This window comes from Silurus meridionalis, chromosome 16 (genome assembly GCF_014805685.1).
Source record: "Silurus meridionalis isolate SWU-2019-XX chromosome 16, ASM1480568v1, whole genome shotgun sequence".
Classification (NCBI taxonomy): Eukaryota; Metazoa; Chordata; class Actinopteri; order Siluriformes; family Siluridae; genus Silurus; species Silurus meridionalis.
Window position 1 is genome coordinate 13,959,628 of NC_060899.1, and position 23,542 is coordinate 13,983,169.

The following is a 23,542-nucleotide window of genomic DNA, read 5'->3' on the forward strand; positions in this document are numbered from 1 at the left end:
ATACAAGGGTGTCAGCAAAGTCAGGGACTGATGTAGGATAAGGATTCCTGAAGTGCAGTCAGCATTTGAATTAATCCCAATTGTGTATAATATTAGATTCGGAGTTGACACACACAAAGAATTTGGTTCCAGCTGTAAGTGACTCTCAAAAGTACAGACATAAACAACACTACACATTCAGCGTGGACTATAGAAGACAATACAGACAACACAGACAATGTGAGACAATATTGACAGGATGAGTATTAAATAGGGTTTGAGTGTTGGAGCTCTATAGCAGGAGATCTTCCATTCCAACCCATGGAAAGCATATCTTCATGGAGCTGGCTTTGTGTACAGGGGCATTGTCATGCTGGAACAGGTTTGAACTCCTAGTTCAAATGAAGGAAAGTTTTCATGCTCACACATCCACAATTGTGTGCCAACTTTGTGGCAACAGTTTGGGACAGAATCAGTAATTGGCTGGAAAAGTCAGGTGTCCCAATACTGTCTATATAATGGATTTCTGTAGATGTTTAATCCAAGACATGTTTTTTTCCCAAATCCAAGCAATTCTTTGATTTGAAAAATATAAAAGAATTTTGAGTTTGAGAAATTTGTTGCAATTTTTGTAGGTCACAAGAACAAAGAAATCCGAGCCACGTTCGAATATTGATTATGACCCAATGATTAATGCATGGATGATAAATAATTAGTTATGGAGAGCTGAGAGTGTGTCACATGAAATCATTGTGGAAGTGAGAAAGAAGAAATCGTGACCTCATGACCTTATAAAATCAGTCTCACATTTGACCGTTTGTAAAGATTTTATTGAATATATATATATATATATTCACATTTGGATGGTCATACTTTTTCGACGTTAGCCCTGTTAAACGGTAAAAAGTGCAACGTTTACCATACATAATATTCAGAAGATTTTGAGGTGGGTCATTCCAAAAAATTACTGCAAGTACACCAGCTTCACTGCCACACAGCGAGGCACTTTAGACTGTCGCATGCAAAATAGAATAAAAAAAAAAAACTAAACAAAAACGAAAGCGGGATTTCACAGTACGCAGAACACAGCGGTACGGCTCGACTGGCAGGCTTCGTTTTTTTTTTTTCTTCGTAAAATTTGGCACAAATTCGTGATCGTGAACATCCTGTACAGCAAAGAGCGTAGCGACCACGTCAAAAAGTGCTGGAATTACAGCTACAAATAAGCCGCTTTGTACAAACTGCATCTCCGTACAAAAAGGTAGCTTTTTTTTTTCTTTTCTCTGTTCAACGAAATTACGATTAGCAACATCGAAAAACTTTCAATTACAAAAAAAAAAAAAAAAAAAAAAAAGATCAAGTAATAAAAAAATGCTGATGCTGCAAAAGTATAATAAATTAACGATTTCTTTGAGAATAAAAAAAAAAAAAACATTGAAGAATTTCACAGTTCCATTGTGCACAAACGTGTTGGGTGCAGAACGAAAAAAAAAAAAAATAATTCCAAGTCAGTGAGTGAGAGAGTGAAAGAGAGATAGAGAGAGAGGAAGAAGGAGGAGAGGAAAAACATCATTGTAAAACACAACAGTAAGCATTCGTCTGTGATTTGTGCTCATCATTAACATCGATGCGAAAGCTTTACCACTGAGGATCAACAAAACAAATAGTGAGATCAGACCAAAAAAAAAATACAAAATGGAAAAAGTGATCAAAAACATGCCCTCGAGAGGAATCAGTAGGTCAGACATGAGTGCTGTGAGGGTGCGAGGCTGCGGCCTGTGCTCCTCTCCTCGTGCGCATGCTGCGAAATTCAACCCTTATCGGAGAAGTGCGGCAGAAGTGCTGCTTCGCGCGGAGCTGAGCGTTTCCCCAAACATCACGGGGAAAAAAAAACGTCCGTCTGTCCGTTTTTTGGTTTTAGACTTCCGACTGCGACTTTTCCGTCGTGTTCTGGAGCACTTCGTCAATTTGGTCGTCTTCTAGGACGACTAGATGGGGGAAAAAAACAGAGACGAAACATGTAAGATGGTGCAGGGATTCATTTCAGCAAATCACCAAATCTAACGATGTTTTCTTAATTATTAATAGTATCATTAATTAGATATTTTTACATTTTTATTGTTTTGTGATTATATACACAAAAAGTAAGACAGCAGTTACAGTTCGGTACATACAGTCTGTCTAAATCCCATAATCACAATCTCACTCTCAGCTCACTCTTTTCTCCAGTGTGTGTGTGTGTGTGTGTGTGTGTGTATGCATTATGTAATCTACCTAAATCCATCCCTCGACCTGACATTATCTTTCCAGACATTACAGCAACCACAGATGAGCAAATATGAGTAGATAATAACATGCAGGCAGCACAAACACCGAGCAAACCGACTCGTATCACGTTTCCTCACGGCACATGCGTGTATGGAGAAAACCAGAAAAAAGCCTGCGTGGAGAAAGATGATGAAACATTGCTTTGGGAAAAAAATTAAATAAACAACTGATGCAAACTTAATTCAAGGCCGAATCGAGGCTGGCGTGTTTAATAATAAGTGCAACAAAAAAAAAAATACTACATAAAAGACGACATTTCTGCTTACCTACATTACCCACAATGCTCTCTGGGATTGTAGCGATAGTAGTAAAAGTGGGGGAAGTGCATCCTGCATTAGCCTAACGAGATGCAGCAGGGCTTTAGTCTTTTTTTTCTTTCAAACAGAACAGCATCCGAAGCGTTAACACGAAGCTTATCGTCGACCGCCAACACATTTCATTTGAGAAAAAAAAAATATACTTTTTTTTATTATTTAGCTGTGGTCAGCAATGTTACAGCACCCCTAGAGCACAGATTATCAAGGGCCTTGCTCAAGGGCCCCAAGAGTGTCAGCTTGGCGATACCAGGGTTTAAACCCTCAACCTTTCCATTATTAACCATCCGTGTTTCAGGTTTCCTCAGCGTTCCGCAGGTTTTCTTTTCTAATCTATGGCCAACCTGCGTCTGTTAAAACTCCAGGGCTCTAGTAATAACTGGAGGAGTTGTGACGTCAGAGTGGGCCACATTTTTCTGTTTAAACTTATGCTAAGTGCATCAGGATAGTCAGGACTTCTGCCTTTAGAAAGGAGATGTAGTAAAACTCCTGAAAGTCTCCTCACCTCGTTTGCTGCGTCCGATCTGTCCAAGCTTTGGAGGTCTTTTATTCTTCGTGGAGCTGAAGAAGTTGTTGGTGTTGTGCAGGCGGCAGGTGAGGGACATCTGCTCCTGGTCCCCATCGTTTCCGTACCGACTTATGTTCTCCTCATAAGGCAACACCTGCGACATGGTTCTCTCTCTCCGTCTAAACACCAAGCCAACATTCAAAATACACCTTCAACTTCATCTTTAAGCCAAATGAATAAAAGAAAAACAAGCTGAAATACCGAAAAGAGCCTTCAAATGATATTATTTGTTTGTATTTACCCTCAAACCTCCTCAGGTGTTTCAGCGTTTCGGCCACAGAGCAGCTCCTACAGCCAGAGAAAGCACGTGGTGCACGGAGACTGCATCAAAATAAAATCTGCCCTCCCACGCGCGGATTCGCCGGACCACCCGCCCGCCCAGCCAATCAGATTCGCTTCGTGACGACGGCGACCCAATAGCAATGCAGGTAGGCGGGATTTCACGGATCCAGCCAATCAACGCGCGGCATATCCCATTCTTCCTGGAGTACGGATTCAACACAACACGTCTCCGTAATGCCCCCTATTCCTACTAATCTAGTGCACTGTGGGGCATCTGTACTCATTACAGCGCGTTTACTGCGCACCTTTATCTTCTACCCATGAAGCTTCCAAGTGTTTAAACACAAAACAAAACATAGAAAAACAAAGAAATCAGTGAATAATAATTGTAACAATAATAAATGCATGCACTTCTACAATTATTATGAGTTCAAATCAAAGCCACACCAAGCTGCCACTCCTGGGCCCCTGAGCAAGGCCCCTAACCCCATAGCTGCTTAGTTGTATAAAGAGACAAGTGTAAAAAATATAGCAAAAAAGGTGACAAATACATTTTCACAGCACTGTATGTACACACACACACACATTTATTTATTTTTGCTTTCTTTGTTTTAATATAAAGACAAAAAGAACATAAATGTCAGACTTGTTACATCTTTAATGTGATATTTTAACAAACAAAAATCCACAGAAAAAAAAAGAATTGTATAATTTTAAATAAAAAACACTACAACACCCTGATTGAGTCTGAAGTCTGAACACCACTCCCAATTAATACTATGTGGAAGCACGTTTTGCCTTCATTAAAGCATCAACTCTTTGTGAAAAAAGTTTCTATAAATGTCACATATCTAGAACTTGAGATTTGATCCCACTCTTTGCGAAAAGGTTACGAGGGGATCTCTTGCGTACGGCTCTTTGTTGATCAATCCATAGGTTTTCGATTGGGATTGAGGTCTTGTTATTTCTATCTTTATATTTAAAAAACCTGCAGATTTTTCAATCCACTGTATGTATGTGTACATCATTAAAACAACATTTAAAAAATCACCATCAAACTCACATGCATAGTGATCCTCGCAAAAGCATTTACCCCTTTGACATCCTGGAAGTGGAATGCACTCTCTGTTTTCATAAATATTCCTGATATAAATTCTCACAAATACATTTTCCAGTTTGCTTGTATAGGAATATAAGGTAAATTATGGATCTAATTTCCAAGCAGATGCATGTGTTGCTTTTAACTATTTTAGAGTATAGTTTAATGTTACATCAAGTATCCTTAAAGCTCAATTATGAATTTAATTTTTATATATTATATGTATATATAAAATATATCAACATTTTCAGAAGCTTTACCAGAAGTTTGCTACCTTTATTTTCTGAAACTGTGGATTAAAATATTCAAGTGAAGCAGGTCTATATCTGGATTCTCGAGAACGTTACAAAATCAAGAAACAAGAATTTCAGGGTGTCCAGACTTCTGTCTGCTTCTGTTAGAACACTACACATAACCTGGGTCCCAGAAAATACAAATCCAGTTCATCACCATTTCAGGTTATTACAGTATAAAATGTACTGAAGTTTAAGAGGGAGGGGCTAATACTTATGCAATGCCCTGTATATACTAGTTAGACAGCGCCCTCTTCTGGTCACTGAGTTTTATTGAAAAGCCCTTCATCACAAACGTGCTGTAGATTCAGAAAACAAACCATAATTTAAATGAAAACACATTGATCAGCCTCTCATTTTTTCTATTTCTCTCAGCTGGCCCGTTCACTTCTACTGCTCTTCTCTTAAGAAAAAAGAGGGTAGCGCTACGATGATACAGAAATCAAATCATATTTACCTTTTATTTTCTGGCTCAACCGACACGCCCTTTTCTTTTTGAAGAGGGAGTGGGCGGGGCGAAGCAAATGTGTTAAAGCTTAAAGCATTACAAAACTGCACCTTCAAACAGTCTTTAACACAAATAGGGTGATGATTATTTAGAAATAAAACATAAAACAGGTAAAAATAATGAACAAGTGATGTCACCAAGCCGGAGTCAATTAAAAGGTGGTGTCAAGTTTCCAGACAAATTTTGTAACACGCCGACAGATGGCAGCACTAGGCTGCACGCACAGTCACAAGGAGCACCGACCGGTGCCAAAGTCGGTGTGCCAAAAGTCCTTTGACATTGTAAACTGTGCAACTGGTGCTATTCTTACCATGTGTGTTACCACTTCTGCTACTCTGGCTACATGCGGACTCGGTCACGGAGCTCTTCTAAAACACGAGTATCTCGCCGGAAACAACACGATCCAGGATTTCGCTCTCTTTCCGAATTGCCGTTTTGACACCATCACGGGGATCCAGCATGAATCCCAGACAGTGCTTGACACACTTCAAAAAAGAAGACTTCCAGAATTTTTAACATGGATAAAGAAATTTCGATTTGATACCACCTCATATTTATATCAATTACCAAAGTGTTTTTTTTTCCCCACGTAAACATGAACTATGATCTACTTTTCACTGTTTATATGTACATTCCATGCTGATGAACCTCTGTATTGTACTGTACATGTTGTAATAGTAGTAGTAGTAGGTAGTGCTGACACTGGAGACTCCTTCCATAAGCCTCCGCTTATAGAACACTTATAGAATCATCCATATCAACCATTAGAGGGTTTTTGTTAAATCAAGAAAATACTATTTATCATATATATGTAGTTACTATGTAAACGACTTAGGTGGAAGCTTAGTGTTTAAGGCATTGAAATCTGAAGGCAGTGAGTTCTAATCCATGTCACATCAAGCTGCCACTCCTGGGCCCCTGAGCAAGGCCCTTAACCCTACAGCTGTTTTGTTGCATGAACGAGGTAAATATAAGTTGCTTTGGATACGGGCGTTCACCGAATGCCTTAAATACAAACTTGCGATTTTCCATGAAGTTGACGCTACAATCAGCGCTGTTGATTTAGTAAACAAGACACTGTTTAACCAATCAAATACGAGAAGACTCCGAAAGCTCCACCTCTGTCTCTAGGGGTACCTGATGTAGACACAGAGCTTCCACGAGCTGATTGGCTCTTCACATTTCAGCGTATAAACATTTCTTCTGAAAATCAGAATCACTATGCTTGAAAAAGCGAACTGAATCGTTAGAAAGGGATTTTTTTGTGTTGTAGATGAACGTGTAATGTTTGTACAATCGTTGAGATGTTTTCGTGGTCAACAAAGCTTTATTGAATTTCTTGTCTTTTATTTTATAACAGAAATGAACTCAAGCATCATTTTAAAGCCTTTGAACGGAAAAAAAATCAGTTGAACACGTATAGATTTGTTGTGTCGAGGTTTATGCAAATCATAAACGTTCATTCTATCACAACGTTGACACACAGTCACAGAAGAAAACGCTTTCAGCAGCCCAGGAAACCAGTCCATGGCTTTTTGTCTCTCTGTCATGGAAGTGCTGCTTGTAGGATAAGTGCTTTCATTCCCATCTAAAAAGTCCAGCTTGGTATCAGAGGTGGTGATCAACCTGAAAAATCCATCTTGTTAAAATTTCATTCGCCTTCCACGTCTCCTCTGCAGCCCTGAAAGCAGGAACGCTGTTCTGAAACCGGTTACAACCGCCTGCTACTACTGACTCAGTCATTTTATACGTTTTATCACGTTAGTTCATGTGCAAAAAAGCCAAGTGATTGAAGAATTTCCTGATTTCCACCACAAACAGTAGTGAGCTATTTAACTATATATATTTCAATATTTTAATTTAGTAATCATCAGCTGTATATTTATTCGTAAACTAAATGAACAAACGTATTTGGACCCCTCACTTTTCCACTCAAGTCTTTTTGGATGTAGTAGAATTCATTTTTCCCTTCGCTTGAACTAGGAGACTCAAATGTTCCACCATGACCAAAGCCAGCTCCATGAAGATATGCTTTACATGGGTTGGAGTGGAAGATCTCCTGCTTTAAAGCTCTGATTTTTCTGCCTGAATGAGCACCGATCTCCACAAAATCTTGTGGAACATCTGAGAAGAACGGAGGAGCAAACGGAGAATCGGTGTGAAATCCAATAGTGAGGTGTCCACAAACTGCCCATAGAGTGAATATGATAAAGAGATTGATTACAGATTTGGTGAAAATGAGAGTAGCACCTACCCACCATGTTAGAAAATGGTCACATATTTGAACTTGAAATTTGAGCAGCACAATATAATCGTTTAGCTGAGGTACAGAGGCACCACACGGTCTATAGCGGCCCTGCAAATGAGGCACTTTTTGGGCAGGGGCAGTGCGTCGTAACACTGCCAGCATGCGCACACATGGCCGCATTCGAGAAAAACGCATGAGCGCTGCTGGCTCAGGCACACAACGCACGCTCCGACGTGCATGACCTCATCATCTCCGCCAATCATCCTCCTCCTCAGCTCTTCAAACTCCTCCATTATCTCGCGCTCCTTCTTCTTTTCCTTTTCCCGGCTGTACCGCCGCCACAGCACGTACACCAGCGTAGCACATGCTGCCAGACCCATGAGTGCCGTCAGAATGCCATAAAACCTCGCTCTGCTCTTGCAGGTCTCGAGCAGTGTCTCGTAATCCAGGCTGCTCAAGACGTAGCGCAATCCCTGTTTTGGAGGCTGCAGGCGCAACTGACCGCCGTCCATCACAAGTTCTCCGACGCCGGTGATGCCCGCTCCGAGCCGCAGCATCTCCTCCATCTCGGTCACGCCCTGGGGCCACTCGCCGCTCAGGAAGTGGCCTAGGATGCTGGTGAAGGAGCTCGTGGCTGGGTGGAATTTCTCATACGTTTTTTCCAGGTCGATCTCGGCGTCCATGGGGCGGAACACGCGCACGGTGGTTTTGATGGCGTCGCAATGCGACGCGAGGTCAAAGGGTACGGTTTTGGTGTGCTGGTGGATGAGCTTCTCGTTGTTAAACCTGATAAAAGTCAATTTTAGTGCGTTTTTTTTTTTCTTTCACGAAAATTTAAGTAAATTTTTTTAAAATTTGTTCAACAATAAGTGTTTACCAAAGATGACTGGTCTGATTCCTCATCATCGTCTTCTCCTTCAGCGTCAGTCTGGCGATCACGCCTTGGCAGCCGCCTACAAACTGACTGTTCAAGGTCTCCTTAACGGAACGAACAACTCCTAAAGAGACGCGACAGAAGACGCTCCAATGAGGAAACATTCAAGACAGAATAAAATATGAGGAATAGAGGTCGACCGATACGGGTTTTTTCTCTGGCCCATGCCGATATATTATGCCAATTTTTTTTTTTGCCGATAACAATACAGCTCCAAAAAGTTCTCATTCTCTCTCCAAGAGTGCCATCAGATTTAAAATGAAAAAAAAAAAATTTCCATTATTTCCAATTTAAAAAAAATGTAACTGATGATTAAAGATGGAATGCACCGATAGATCGGTCGACCTCTAATTAGGAATATGTAAGAATACAGGGTCGATTATTGGCCCTGACTCAATCCCTCAAGTCCTTCAATCCCTCTTTTCCTCCTCTGATGACTTGTTTACAGCACAACTGTTGTCACACACTTCATCTAATATTCATTGGTACCTTGGATAACAGCGTAGGGGATACATTTCCCTGGAGCTTCAGCGAGGATGTTCAGCAAATCTTGATCTAATGAGATTTTCTTGGCTTCCTGTTGATTAGAATACAATCAGATGCTTTTTTTCTTCGGTCAAAACAAACCTTTTGCGAAGTTCTTACTTACTCTTAATCTGGCAACACTGCTGTTCTTGTTCCTGTACAGCCAGTAGAAGAAAGCGGTGAGAGCTGAACTGGTGGCCAGCAGCAAAACCTGGTTTGTAGAAGGTACGCCATTCGAGTCCATTTCTTTTTAAATTAAAAACACGGAAAAGCGTATCAATCGTATTTATCTGGTAATAATCGTAAATATAAAAAACCAACACGTGAGTCCCAACATGGTTTACATTTAGAGAGTTGACCACTTTGTGACTGGGGGAACATTTTTATTACAAATTTAGCTCCTTCCTGACACCTGATACAGATCTCCTGCTCCTCTTATCACCAGTCCCTAATGTTCCCGAAAAACAGGCATTGATCATCGTTAACAAACACCGATGGAAACTTTTCCCAACATTTAATCTACATTTTTAGCAAGGACTAATCCCGACCGTTCCTGTTGACCAATCGCTAATGTCCTTTATTCCAGACGACCAAACACTGATCACCACCGGTCCCAAGAACCAATCACCATAGTCTTTCTCACTCTTTTGGCTTTGTTTTTAACTCTCTGTAAACATTTCCTCTGTGTTTTTCTTCCAACCACTCGTCACTTTCGCTTCTTCTCTTTCGGTAAAAAACGTTAGACTAAACCTCAAAGTGTCAAAAATCTTTCCGCTTCACGCAACACGACTTGAATTGCTGTGCTCATTTGCATAGCAAATACTATGCAAATTAAATTTGTGATGTCACCAGGTGACTCAAGATCACATTAGATACTTGATAAAATATAAATGACACTGATTTCTCCATGGCAAAATTGAACAGCTGAACATTTTCAGTTTGAGCTGAAAATTGTTATTTCTCTAATATTAAAACTAGATAATGTTTTAATATCATATACACGAGCTGCACTTTATAAATATATCATTCGTGCTATTTGCATTATTTCAGTTTCGGGCTGAAGTAGCAACAAATATGTCTCTTTTTTATTCACATTATAATAAAACAATTGAACATATTATTTATAAAAACAAATAAATAAAAGAAAAGCTGAATCCCATTCACTCTGATGTAACAGGATACTCGCCTATTAGCTTTAGCTTGTTAGCTTGTCGTTCCCAACTGACTATCTGAATGCTAGGCTAACATTTCATTCGCACTGTTTTTATTTAAAGAATAAACAAACAAACAAATTTATGTTGTGTTTCTATTGACATTTCTTTCTGGTTTTTACCCAAAACGCCTACAATTGTCCATTTAACATCAACATCTCTCTGAATCCAGTAACTTCCCCAAAGATCTCCACCGGGTCTGTCCCAATTCGAACATGTAGTACACCTAGGTGTAGAATGCACCTATTTAGGGAACGAGCTGTTTTTGTAATGCGGCCCTTGATTCTTCTTCTGTGGAAATGAAGGTGTGATGTCAGTGCCACCTTGTGGTATGGAAAGTGAAGTACATGCAGATTGTTACTATTGATGCTAGATGAAGTGATCGAAGTGTCGAAAGATCGTAAATTTAAATCCCAGTAACAACAATCTACCACTGATGGGCCCCTTAGCAAGGCCCCTAACCCTACTTGCTCAGTTTTACGAATGACATATTTTATAAGTCGCTCTGGTTGAAGAGCGTCTGCTAAAATGTTGTCTGTCTGAATTCGACAGATGTTTCCAACAGGCTCTGCGGAAATGTCCTTTAAAATAACGTCATTTATTTCATTTGTATTTTTTAAATAAATGTACATGCATGCAGAACTACTTACACAGTAAATGTTCATACATACAACCCCAAACTACAGCTCATGGTAAAGAGATGATGGTGAATATACAGTGATTCTGCTTGTAGTATTGTAAGTATAGTTTCTTTTGATGCTTTATGGTTGTTTTATGACCTGCCAAAACACCTTTGCTTCATATGTAAATTGAAATCTGTCCATTTTTAATTGTATTGTATAAAAAAACAAAAACTAAGATTACAAGTCGTAGCAATACAAGAATAAAGTCGATATTTTGAGAAATAAAATATTACCACTTTAATCTCATATTGCTACGACGTTATTCTATAAAATTCTATATAATTCTATAAATTCTATAGTGTCTATGACGTGTCACTATAACCCATCGTAGTTTATGTCTATTTTAATGTCTGTTTATTTATTTATTTTTGATCATTTATTTTTGGTGAGCTGTACTGTATAGACGCTTGAGCATTCTCCAAATGTTTTCCAGATGGAGTGTGTTGACCTGTTGCTCAGTAAACAGGATGTAACGATGAGTCTGGATGCTTTTTTTTTAAATAGCTCTGGTGTTTCATACATCTTCTACCTTCTGTCTAGCGAGTGTCGCAAACGTCACTCGATGACACAAAAATGCTTAAAAAGCTTAAAACGGACTTCCAGCAGGACAATCATCCAAAACATACAGACACAAAAAGAACTTACTGACCACAAACTCAAGGTCCTGCTATAATCATCCCAGTCCCCTGACTTATAGAAATCCTTTTGGTTAAACTGAAAAAGAAAATCCACCAGTGTGGACCTCAAAATTTGAAGGATCTTTAGAGGTATGAAGGAGTGCTCTCCGATCTCTTGGCATGTATTCTCCAATCTCATCAGTCTTTATAGGAGAAGACTCAGAGCTGTTATCTTGACCAAGAGAGATCACGTAGGGTATTGACTTAATGGGCGCCAATAATTTTGGCAGACAATTAAATATTTTCACAGCTTTCTTTGTTTGCCAATATTAATGGAGGGCACTGTGAATTTTAAATGGACAATACTGTACTTTGGGGGTGGGGGTGGGAGGTGGATGGTGGGTGATAAGAGGGGGCTGATTGGGTAAAGGGGCAGGACTCCTTATTGTAACACATTATTTATGTTATTTCTATAGCAACAGCTCCAAATGGTATATTTTGTGATATTAAACAAATGCAAAGTGCTAAAAAAGGAAGAAAGTATTAGCTATGAGAAACAAAACACCGCAGAGCGGATTAGAAAGAGAACCAGCACATGATGGTGTAGGAGTCACAACATAGTTAACTTTATGGAGTTGACCACTTTGTGACTTAACATTTTGGGGAAAATAAAGGGTCTGTAAAAGATTTAGCTATTGCTTGAACTGACTTTGTTGACAGCTGGAGTCTGTCCTGCACATGATACAGATCTCCTGCTCCTCTAGACATATGCATAGATAGAAAGTTTAGATGGCTAGATGAATGTAAGAATGTTCATGAAAGGTTGGTTGTTTCATTGGTTTCCTAAGTTAATTGTATGTATAGATAGATGATAAAGGAATGGATGGTTGGTTGGGTGAATCAGTGAATAAATAGAAAATAATAGGATGGATATCTGTCTGGTTGGTGGGTTGGTTGGCTGGTTGAATGTACGCTTGGATAATTGGAGCAATCGGTAAATTCTAAGGATTTGTTGAGTGCCCTCTAGTGGAATTCCATGACAAAAGCAGGCAGAATCCCTACTGACTCAGTGACTTGAGGGACTTGTGAGATTCGGATCTGTTCACAGAGTGATTCAGAATGATTCCTCATCTCTAGTATCCAGTAACTCCAATAAAAATAAACATCCAAATGAGATGAAAATACTATATTTATCTACCTACCAAGTTAACCATCTAACAAAATCAGCCAATCAATCAATATATCAATCAATAAATGAACAAATCAACCATTAATTCACCAATCAATCGAACATTCAATTAATATCTGGTTAATTGTTGATTTTAATTGATTGATTGATTGATTGATTGATTGATTGATTGAATGAGTGGTTGGTTGGTTGATTAATTACAAATAAATAAAGTTATTTGATTGAAGTAAAAAAAATAAGTAAGAATAAAAAATAAAAATAAATACTTGAAATCTTGGACTTAAAACCTTACCACAATCAGTATTTTTTTAATCTAATTTATACATATCTTTCTCTGATAATTTCACAACCAGCGATCCATGATCTTCATTCAGCCACAACCCATATTTGTTTTTTTTTCATAATGCCGTCCACATCAGTTGAGGAAAGGACAACTAAAGAGGGCTGTAGTGAGGCAGTAGTGCACACAAGCACAGACTCTGATGTAGATGGTGGTCTTGATGTCGTGTTACTGTACATAATAACACACTCAAGGTGCTTTTACAGGAAATGCAGAAGGATCACAAGACTAATAATGCAGGTTGTCAAATTCAAAAGTGAACACTTCTACATCCTGAATAATGGGGAATAAATGACTGTTACGAAGAGACCGGCACTTGAGACTCCTTTCAACTGATTTGTTGTGCAGCAGGAAATCCTATTAAAACTCTGTGTAATTAGTGTGCAGGACATGTGCCTGGATAAAACCCACACAGCATCACTGTATGAAGAACCACTTTAGAATATTCGCTCTGCAGGAACACATCATCAGATGAACAGGTGATGAGGTCATGAGCTAATGAATCTTCCCTGAGCAGAGAAGCCCGTAGCAGCAGCAGCAGCAGATGTCCCAGTCCCAGTGACTCTGGTTTGCATGCTAAACACTTTCTTAGGAGCAGCACAAAGCTGCACAGAGGCTTGCAGAGAAAAAAGCTGAAAGTGTGCAGAGAAACCTGAACTCTCCTGCACTAGTTTCAGGCTCATTAACATTCATATCTCTCTGTCTATCTCTCTATCTATTTCTCACGATACACTCTACTCTGTATAAATAAAAATGCATAGAATTATATTCCACTGTTCTAAAGAGTAGGGGTTAATCAAATATTTAAATCCACACTAATATGCACATCTTTCCCAACTGACACACACACACACACACACACACACACACACACACGAGATGCGCATATTTAACCAGTTCACACGCTCACAAGGCACAGGTGTACACACTTGTGATGTGCATTTCCATAACTGAGGCAGATGCATAGCCAATAATACAATTTATATATTTATATATATATTTTTTTTATTTTATATTTTTTTAATATTATTTATTTATTTATATATTTATAAATGTATAAATGTACATATATATACATTTATATAAAACAATATAATATGATAGGAATAAATTTAAATGAAAAAGAGAATTGACATGATGATCAGTAACAGTATTCAAGCCAGACTTAATTTCATCATTACTGATCGAGGCTAAACATTTTCCATTTAGTTTCAAACTCATTCCTGTGATGCTGAAAAAAGTTCCATGAACCTCAAAAGGTTGGAATATGCAGCATGATGCCTTACGACTAACAACGAGCGGTACTTGTTTTTTATTTATTTACTTATTCAATATTATTTAATATTTTTTTTAGAAAAACCTTATCTCTGATCTTTAAAAAAAGACAGGAGCGAGTACATTCGTGCCAACTCATCTCAGCTAGTTAGGGATATTAAAATGGTGCCATCTATTGAGAGGCGTAATGCATCCGGAGTGCTGCCTTGGAGCGTTTTTTTTTATAACCAGACAAAAGCGGCCAGTGAATAATGAAGCCGATTGGCACTGGCTTGCATCACGCTGATTTTTCATTTCCGTCTTTAGAAAGTTCAGCAGCAAGGCGGATTTGCATTTGGGGGCCGACTCGAATGTGTATGCAAATAAGGGTGAGTCAGTTTAAAAACCTGGGCGTTAAAAAAGTTACACGCTCAGCTGAGGCTAAAAAGATAAGATAACCTAAGTGTGTGTGCATGTGTGTGTATGATAATTATCAAGTGGTGTAGGTTACGTTTAATTGGCTAATACATCATTTGGCAACCAATGAACATGAAAGAATGATGACCAAGGGCAAATTAATGTCAAGTACATTGTTTGGGCAACAAAAATGGATGGATATTCGTTTTCTTTTTTCGACTAAACCAGATTAGATTGAGGACAAACCGTCCCTGCTTGGTAGTCAGTGCATGTTTGTTTAGCTGCAGGTCACAGGTAGTGTTGCACAGCAGGCCAAAATGTTCGCTGTCATCACGCCAGGCATTTCCTCTGAGCAAGAGCACAACAGTGACCATAAATCACCCGTCTAGGAGCCGGCCCTCTTTCACATCTTTCATTACAGTGGACAGTGGAGTTGAGCATAGAAGCCTGATTTAATTATACTCTGACCGTAAAGTAAAGTAAACACAGGAGCGGGCCATGAACCTTTGTTGTTTTTTTCTGCAGATAAATGGTTTGGGGACACTTTAGGTTTTTTCGGGAACGGCATTAAATTACATGCCGTTAATGAATGTCCAGAAGGTTTCAGAAGGTACCTCCAGCACATTCACCATATCACCAGTGTGATATAAAGCGTCACATCGGGGCTGATTTCTTTGCAGCAAAGACTGTAGACAAAGTGGATTAGATAATTATTAAATGGATTTATAGATTTATATAATGCAAAAGATTTTTTTTGTTTATTTTAAGAAGGGGGTGTTTATGGGAAAAGGAAAAAAATGAGATATGTATTATGAATATAATATATTGTGTAAATATAAATATATATGCATGTATGTATATTTAAGTTGAGCACAAATCTCCACAAGCACACAGGAACATCAGAGGATTGGAGGTAATTATAACAGCAAATGGTGACTAAATGTGGAATAAGATGTTCTTTATATAATAGTCCTTTAAACCAATAAAATCGATCTAACACACACAACATGAAGACAGTAAAATGTAAAGATAAAATGTGTGTGTGTGTGTGTGTGTGTGTGGTTAATACCACTGACTCTTGATATAAAGCACTGCTCAAGATTACCAGCATCTTCATCAAGCCATCGATAAGCATCTAATATCACGTGCAGCCATCAAGCGATTCGAATCCCACAGCGCTGTAGAAATCTGATCCTTCAGAAGGTGCTGATTGATGTTCAACACCAGGAGCCCTTTTACACAATCAAAGTCACAGCGTGTGTGCAGGAACGGCGATAGCAAAGTGCCCTGAAATGCGAGAGAAGGGGCGCTTAGATAAGAATAATTGGTTTGATTCGACACTGTTCCGCACTGTGGGCTGCTCATGCAAGAGACGGCCTGATAACAAATAGGACGGGGTAGAGAGAAGGGGGAAAAAAACAAATGCGATATTCTGGCACCCTTGCAGGCTTTAAATGAGAGGGAAAAAACCAAGATCAGCAAAGCTGACACTGTTCCGTTCAGCTCCTACAGCAATAACGTGCTTTTTTTTTTGCTCCCCAATCCCCCCTCCTTTAGCTGATGTTCGGACTGCTAATCTAATGAGCTGCAGAAACAAATATTTCACTAGATAGCATATTATAATGGTTGTTTGTATGGAGTCAGAAAGGTGCTCTTAATTATGCACAAAAAGGACCCAAGGAGTTCCAATTCTCAGAAGAAATGACCTGCGATAAAACGCTGATACTGCGATTAATCTTACTGCTTTAGCAAGATGCACAGTGAAATTACATTTCTCTGAATTCAAAAATGTACAAAGAAATCTACAAGAGATTTTCCGTCTTGCTTGATTTTCCACAAAACGGACATTATTTAAACCCGAGAGCTCGTCAATTTTCAAAGGAATACTTTTCTTCGCATGAAAGGCCAGAGCAACTTTTATTCTAATGTACTTCTGAGATCATTAGTTAAAAAGTCACAAACATAATGAATTCCCTCACACTTTCTGGTTGGCAGACGACGAACCGTTCGACAACACGGCCTTCTTTAATAATGCATACGTTTCAATCAGAAAGCGGTCGCCACAGTTTTTCCGGGTAGCGTCTAACTGTGACTTCATTATATCTGTATACAAATGAGGCACTTCTCTGAGGTAAAATAAATAACCCATTGGGTTTAGTGACAAAAATCATAAATTGTTTGTGCAAGGAAAAAAATACTTGAGCTGTATTTTTTTCGTACAATTTTCTACATTTATTATTTACATTTTTTGTTTACAGTCTTACAAATATGAGTAACCGTAGAGCATACAACAGAAGTGCTAGTTACAATATACATCAAAAATTGAATAGAAAAAACTAATATAAAATGGATTTATAGATTTATATAATGCAAAAGATTTTTTGTTTATTTTAAGAAGGGTGTGTTTATGGGAAAAGGAAAAAATGAGATGAATATGTATTATGAATATAATATATGCTTGTGTATATATAACTATATATGCATGTATGTATATTTAAGTTTATTAATAATATACTCTGTTGAGTATTTATATACATAACGCAAGTCATTACAGGTTATTTTGAATAGAATTGAATGTGACATGTTGGACCATGGATGTATATTTATGTATATTTATAACCCCCAGACTCCCCCCTGCCCCCTTTTTGTTATACTTTGCAACAAATTTTGAGTATAATTTATATTTTAAACACATTAGGTATAAGTTTATCACATGCCATTTGAAATATGCTTTATGATTGCATGTAAATTCATGTTTAAAATAAAAGAAAATATAAAAAGAAGAGAAAAAATTGATTTATGAGCTGTGCATCATTACATACTCAATTAATATAGATTCCATTCTTTAGGAATTGTTCCATGTACCACCTTTCCACATGTGCTTGAGATATGACCGATGTACATGGTGCTCAATATATGGGTAAACATCCTGTTCCTGGTTCCCTCATTCTGATAATAAAAAGTTGTTGATCTTCAAATCAATCCTGAACTTTTTATTTTAAAAGGTTTTAAAACTCAATCAACATCGAAAGATTTAAAAACAGCAAAACACCAAAATGGGCATCATACATAGAAGATGCCTCGAGGTCCATTTTTTCCTCGGGCATTTCCTTATTTCATTCCTCGTCTCTGTTCCCTGCCTTGCGGCGTTGACTTCAGTGGCAGCTAAGTCAATACGCGCCACGTTCATCAATCTCGGGAAAGGCCGGCGAGTCATGGCTGAGTTCTGCCCTGCACGTTAATCTTCTGCAACTCTTTTTTTTTCAGGTTGTCACACACTCGGCTCATGTCCAAGAAAAGTGCTGCACGTGTACTCACTTAAACAAATAACCTCTGCTTGAAGCTTCTGCTCGAAAAAGGCAGGCGCACTGAATGGAATATTTGGAGTCTGTTTCGCTTCAGGACGTTTCCCATGATGCTGTACGGATGGTACTAGAGTGCATATTTCAAAGAGGGTTAAAAAAGGCAGCAATGTCGCAAATTGCTTTGGGCAGTGACATGTTTGTTGTTTGTAGAAAAGGCTTTCCACTCTATGGACCAAATCTCAGGTGAACAGCACACAAATTCTCACATTCAAAGCCTGCATGGCTTGAGAGCAGTGTTTTGATTGTATATGTTCATCCAAAAAATGTACTTTACCAGTCATATGTGGTTCCTTTCCAAGCTGTTGCCACAAAATTGGAGGCAAACAATTGTATGGGATGTTTTTGAATGCTGTAGCATGAAATTTTTCCCTCACTTGAACTAGGAGACCCAAACCTGTTACAGCAAAGCTAGCTCCATGAAGATATGGTTTATATGGATAGGAGTGGAAGATCTTGAGTGGCCTGTTACAGAGCTCTGAACCCTATTAAACATGTTTGGGATGAATTGACAACGACTGTACCCCAAACCTCACCTACATCATACTTTACTAACGCTCTTGTGGTTGAATGAGCACAAATTTCTACAAACACACTTTCTAGTGGAACATCTTCCCAGAAGAATGGTGTCCTCTTCAAACATAATGAGAATAGCTAAATGATGAGAATAGCAAAAGGCTGAATGAAGACATCCAGGTGGGGTTGAAATAGCATTCTCAGTTTGAGGTTACAGTAGTAAAAAGCTACAAGTTGGTAAAACACACCCCAAAGAAAAGAAAATCCCACCTTCCTTAAAAATAGTATGCTTTAATAATTTTATTCTTAACAAGCTAAATGGGAGGCGGGGGACACTATAGCAAAAAAACCCTGTAGCAAAAACATTTAGAAAGAAAAACAAGTCTTGCAAAACAAGCTGCTACTGTAGAGCAAGACCCTTCTCGACTTGCTAGAGTTCATTTAATTTGCATTTAATATTACAAGGCTTGTGTTGGATAAACTAAAAAAAAGTGCAAAATACTTTTTAAGTTTCAAGAGTACACACAGTTTTGCTGCAGCAATAAGGCAACTAAAAAACTTTTCAGAATCCCTTAAGGCAATCAGTCCAGTTAAATCTTAATAGAATGAATAGTTCGACTCGTGGTAAACAGCATATGGGTGTTAATAAATTGTTTGTCATTTTACCTGCATTAAAGTGAATTTTTGGTTCCACATGTGCCATTATGCATTGGTTTTGACATGGCACTGGTCCACATTTCAACAGTCACTGATAGAAATATCCATCCACAAGAGCTCCAACTGCCCTATTTCTAGCAAGTAATCACTAGCTAGGAACTCATTTGGGACTCAATCCATCACATTGCAATCTCATCTCGGATGGACATGTGCAATCACCCCCACCTCCAGCACCACCAGTCTACAATCCCCTTTCTCACACTCTGCAGATGATAGAAAGGCTGTGCATGATTCATCACCACTGACCTGACTGGCTGAATAGCTTCCCTTGACATCCTCCTCTGCTATTATATACTTCAGACTTCAGGGAAAAAAAGACAAGAGAATAGCTCGGGATTATGTAAATGAAGTGATGGCTGGCAGAGATGTCTAGCAAATAAACACTTGCGGAATACCATGGAAGCAACATATCGTGGACTTACAATTACAAAATTACAATGTGACACTGTATATGACAAACAGCTGCAGTTTCATTCCTTCAATCTCTATGCTAATAGAAATTAATGAAGTGTAAAAAGATCAGTGAGTCATTTGAGTAAGTGAGTAAGATTGAAGTGAATCAAATTTTCCCTGTGTTGTTCTGCATGAAATGGACAGATGCACTGCCAAAACAGATCAAGACAACTAATAGCAGTGCTGTTTCCACTCTGACAAACAGTTCTTCCGAGTATTAAGCCAATTACTTATCCCCTCTCTTTAACTTTGTAACACATTTTGTTCAATTCTGGAAGTCTACTTAGCTGAGTTTACAAATCGACAGCAAAATAAACCTGTAATAACCAAGCAGCCGAGTTCTCAGTCAAGTTGAGAATCTCTGGAAAAACCTGTTCAAATAACATTTAGCCTCCATCCAATCTGACAAGAGCTGGAGAAATATTGCAAATAATAATGGGCAAAGAATATCAGGTTGTGTAATACTTGCTTAGACATATCCCAGAAGTCTTGCACATGTTTTTTCCAGCCATACTACCAAGAAATGACCCAGAAGTGAGTACTTATGCAACCAGCAAATGTTTTTCAGTCATCTTCAGCAACCGCTTTATATTGGTCAGGGTCACAGCAGTCTGAAATCCCTGGGGAAACCCTGGGTCCCCAAAAAACTGGTCACAAGGTGGGGGAATTTACCCACCACAAATGGGATGGGAAAGCTGGTGAACTCAGATATGAACAGGGAGAACATGTGAAACTTTGTACAGACAGCAAGTTGAGGTCAAGATAGAACTGGGGAACTAGGAGGTATTAGGCGTTATTAGGCGTTAACACCTTCTGCTGTTCCACTGTTTTAACTTTTAACAATGCAAAGTATGCAAAAGTTTAAGGGTGCTGAAAGATATCAATGATTTGTATGAGTTTTTTTTTGTTTGCTTGTTGTTTGTTTGAGATGATGTTTAATGCGAGTCATGTTAACCTTAGTTCCAATTTCATAAAACTGCTGCTCTTTCCACTTGACGTATTTTTAGGAATTGGCAGAATAAAACGTTTTTGAGTTATAAAGATGTTGCTGTCCCAACGGTCAAGAGACCCACCACCACCTGGTTAAAAACTATATATGAAAAGAGCAACTGATTTACTGTGCTTCTAGAGCTTTCACCGTTGTACTTATTGATAGTAGCAGCAGGCGAGGGGCAGGAAGAGTTAAGATAAATGATGCTGAGAAATTGGGCTGGGAGCCCAGTTCTGATCATCGCACTCCCTCTCCTTCTCTCTCTTTCTTTCGCTCTTACTCTCTTTCTCTCTCTCTCTCTCTCTCTCTCTCTCTTTCTCTCTCGCTGATGAAACAGACCAGAAGGAAAGGAGGAGGAGAGATAGGAGGGGCGAGCGAGTGAGCGAGCTGTGGAGCAGACCAGCTGAGCCTCACTGCTCTCAGTCTCTCTTCAGCGTTGTTACAGAACAGCTTTCCTCATTCTTGCTCTGAGGCACTCGGTACACAACAGATACACTCGCTTGTTTGCCGTCGGTGGGGGCAGTGAGCCCCTCAGACAAACTGGGACCATGCTGCCCTGGAAGAGAAGCAAGTTTGTGTTAGTGGAGGATGATGCCAAGAGCAAAGCGAAGAGTCTGAGTGCTGGTCTCACCTACCACTCACTGTTGTCCTCGCTGCTGAGGTCGTGCCCTGACCTAGTGCCTGACTGTCCCTTCCACTGGCTCGCAGGGGTTTTCCACAGCAAGCGTCAGAAAGTGGAACTGAACAAAGAGGAGCCTATTTACAGTGTCCGCTACCTGGGAAGTGTAGTGACAGTAGTGGCCAAAGGTGAGGGCTGCACGCATGATGCCGTCGCCAAGATTTGGGCATCCAGCAACTATGGGGAGCAGAGTGCCAAGATGAAGCTGAGCGTAGGGCCACATGGCATACGCATGGGTTGCCGCAGGAAACCCCCTCACCTCTACACTCTTAACCGTATCACCTATTGCACAACAGACCCCTACCGGCCAAAGATTTTGGCATGGATCTACCGGCACCAGGTCAAGCACAAGGCAGTGGTTCTGCGTTGCCATGCTGTGCTTTTGGCCAAGGCAGACAAGGCTCATGACATTGCTCTCAGCCTATACCAGAACTCCATTTCAGCCTTTAGTGAGTTTAAGAGGCTTAAACGGCAGAGTGATTTCCGGCACTGCAAGCAGGAGCTTCTTGGGGAGGACATCATGCCACTTATGCCCTTACGGAAGCTGATGAATGGACAGTGTCACTATCAGCCACCAGTAGACAAGCCTGGCAATTCCAACCGCCTGTTCGCCATCAGTGAGGAGGATGAGGAGGAGGGTGAAGAAGAGGAAGAAAAGCAGGCAGACAACAATAAGCAAAAAGCATCAAATTCCACTCTACCAAATCCTCAGCCAGAGGAACCTCCTGAGAGCAAGCTGGGATACATAGTTCACGGACTAGACAGCTTTTCTATCACCATCAGAGATGAGGTGCACATGACGCTCAGCACACTTGTATGACTGCACAGGGATATTGGAGGGTGTACACACTTCTCTTCAGATATTTCTCTCTGTCTTTCTCCTCAGAGCTCTATGATTCCTGCAGAGCGTGATCCGGTCCACCATCAGCAAGTTTTAAATGCTGAGTTGCTGCTGGCTCGCCTCGTGAGCACTTTCTGTATGGATGTTTAATAAAGTGGAACTTTGTGAATAAAGACAAAAGCACAACGTGAGCGCGCTCCCCACTCTGCAAAGCAAGCCAGTAAGGACAAAAAAACGGAAGGAGCTCAGTCCTTTTAAACTACAATCAAACAAGGAGAAAACAGAGACCTTCAACAAGCCTTTGTGTTCTTTTCATGTGATTGCATGAAAGTACATACTTTTCTCAGACTTTCTGGATCATTTTGGAAATCGATTATTTATGTAATATGTTCATTTCTTTTTTCTACGTAACCATCTCCCTCTTCTATGTAACTTTCCTTTCTGGCCAAAACCTCTGTGACAGCAATGAGCATCAAGAGCAAGGTAGCAGCACTAATGAATTAATCCATGATTTAGGATATCAGCCATTGATTTGACGGGTTTACAGCTGCTGCACATTACAGCGCCAGAATCATTTACCGTATGACCAAAGGAGATGCCATGGCATTTAAGGCAGGATGTTTAAAATGTTTCGCAATTTTACCGTCCCTGGTTTTTGCACTGTGACATGTCTGGGACCAATATGAGGAAAATACAAACATAGTCTATGTTCCTTTCTACACATTTAATATCAGCTTGATCTGATAAACAGGTAAATAAGCTTTACTGCTTTATAAGGTAATTCATTATTCAAAATATTATGCCTATAAAAGAAAAAAAAAAACACTGTCTTATATTCGTAAACACGTTTCTATCTAACAGTACCTTTGTGATAATAATGGTGTATTAGACATTTCGCAAGCTTCGTTCCAATTGCACTAATTAACATGGAATTACAATAAAATTAAAACAAAAACATTTTTGGATATGAACAGGAATGTGTGAACATGTGATCTTGTTTGCATTCGGGTGTCCAAAGTCTAAGGAAAAACAAAGAAGGGTTTTTTCTGTGAATAATATTCATGCTTTGGCAAAAGATGAACAATCTCTGCGCAAATGGCGATGCAGATTGACACCAGGCTGTGAGTGGGCTCTGGAGAGGGAAGCAGAAATCTTTTCATACACTCACACATACACAGACAATCTCTCTCACAC

The 23,542-nt window shown here is 39.4% G+C and overlaps 3 protein-coding genes across 5 annotated transcripts; 1 reads left to right on the forward strand and 2 right to left on the reverse strand.

Annotated features, from left to right (window-relative positions):
* Positions 1–787: 787 nt before the first annotated feature.
* Positions 788–3,580, reverse strand: camk2n1b (calcium/calmodulin-dependent protein kinase II inhibitor 1b). Its single transcript, XM_046868977.1, has 3 exons — positions 3,431–3,580; positions 3,127–3,308; positions 788–1,967 (listed from the first exon to the last, which is right to left on the reverse strand). The coding sequence occupies exons 2-3, from the start codon at positions 3,290–3,292 to the stop codon at positions 1,897–1,899; spliced, it is 237 nt and encodes a 78-aa protein (XP_046724933.1). The 5' UTR covers positions 3,293–3,308; positions 3,431–3,580; the 3' UTR covers positions 788–1,896.
* A 3,098-nt stretch (positions 3,581–6,678) lies between these two features.
* Positions 6,679–10,514, reverse strand: mul1b (mitochondrial E3 ubiquitin protein ligase 1b). 2 transcript variants are annotated; one of them, XM_046870224.1, is made up of 5 exons: positions 10,412–10,514; positions 9,203–9,324; positions 9,043–9,130; positions 8,497–8,617; positions 6,679–8,405 (listed from the first exon to the last, which is right to left on the reverse strand). In XM_046870224.1, the coding sequence occupies exons 2-5, from the start codon at positions 9,320–9,322 to the stop codon at positions 7,688–7,690; spliced, it is 1,047 nt and encodes a 348-aa protein (XP_046726180.1). In that variant the 5' UTR covers positions 9,323–9,324; positions 10,412–10,514; the 3' UTR covers positions 6,679–7,687. The 2 variants fall into 2 exon arrangements, with proteins under 2 accessions (XP_046726180.1, XP_046726179.1); XM_046870223.1 differs by having other exon boundaries at positions 10,265–10,510.
* Positions 10,515–21,217: 10,703 nt separating this feature from the next.
* On the forward strand, positions 21,218–23,319 carry fam43b (family with sequence similarity 43 member B). Of its 2 annotated transcripts, XM_046869704.1 has the most exons (2): positions 21,218–22,297; positions 22,394–23,319. In XM_046869704.1, the coding sequence occupies exons 1-2, from the start codon at positions 21,377–21,379 to the stop codon at positions 22,496–22,498; spliced, it is 1,026 nt and encodes a 341-aa protein (XP_046725660.1). In that variant the 5' UTR covers positions 21,218–21,376; the 3' UTR covers positions 22,499–23,319. The 2 variants fall into 2 exon arrangements, with proteins under 2 accessions (XP_046725660.1, XP_046725662.1); XM_046869706.1 differs by having other exon boundaries at positions 21,221–23,319.
* Positions 23,320–23,542: the final 223 nt, after the last annotated feature.

Excerpts from the sequence above, each read along its gene's own strand:
- camk2n1b (XM_046868977.1), bottom strand. The coding sequence starts at position 3,292 with ATGTCGCAGGTGTTGCCTTATGAGGAGAACATAAGTCGGTACGGAAAC. Across the intron at positions 1,968-3,126 it reads GATCGGACGCAGCAAACGAG|TCGTCCTAGAAGACGACCAA; the intron begins GTGAGGAGACTT and ends TCCCCCATCTAG.
- mul1b (XM_046870224.1), bottom strand. The coding sequence starts at position 9,322 with ATGGACTCGAATGGCGTACCTTCTACAAACCAGGTTTTGCTGCTGGCC. Across the intron at positions 9,131-9,202 it reads GCAGTGTTGCCAGATTAAGA|GAAGCCAAGAAAATCTCATT; the intron begins GTAAGTAAGAAC and ends TCTAATCAACAG. Across the intron at positions 8,618-9,042 it reads CCCCTACGCTGTTATCCAAG|GAGTTGTTCGTTCCGTTAAG; the intron begins GTACCAATGAAT and ends GCGTCTCTTTAG.
- fam43b (XM_046869704.1), top strand. The coding sequence starts at position 21,377 with ATGCTGCCCTGGAAGAGAAGCAAGTTTGTGTTAGTGGAGGATGATGCC. Across the intron at positions 22,298-22,393 it reads CTATCACCATCAGAGATGAG|AGCTCTATGATTCCTGCAGA; the intron begins GTGCACATGACG and ends CTTTCTCCTCAG.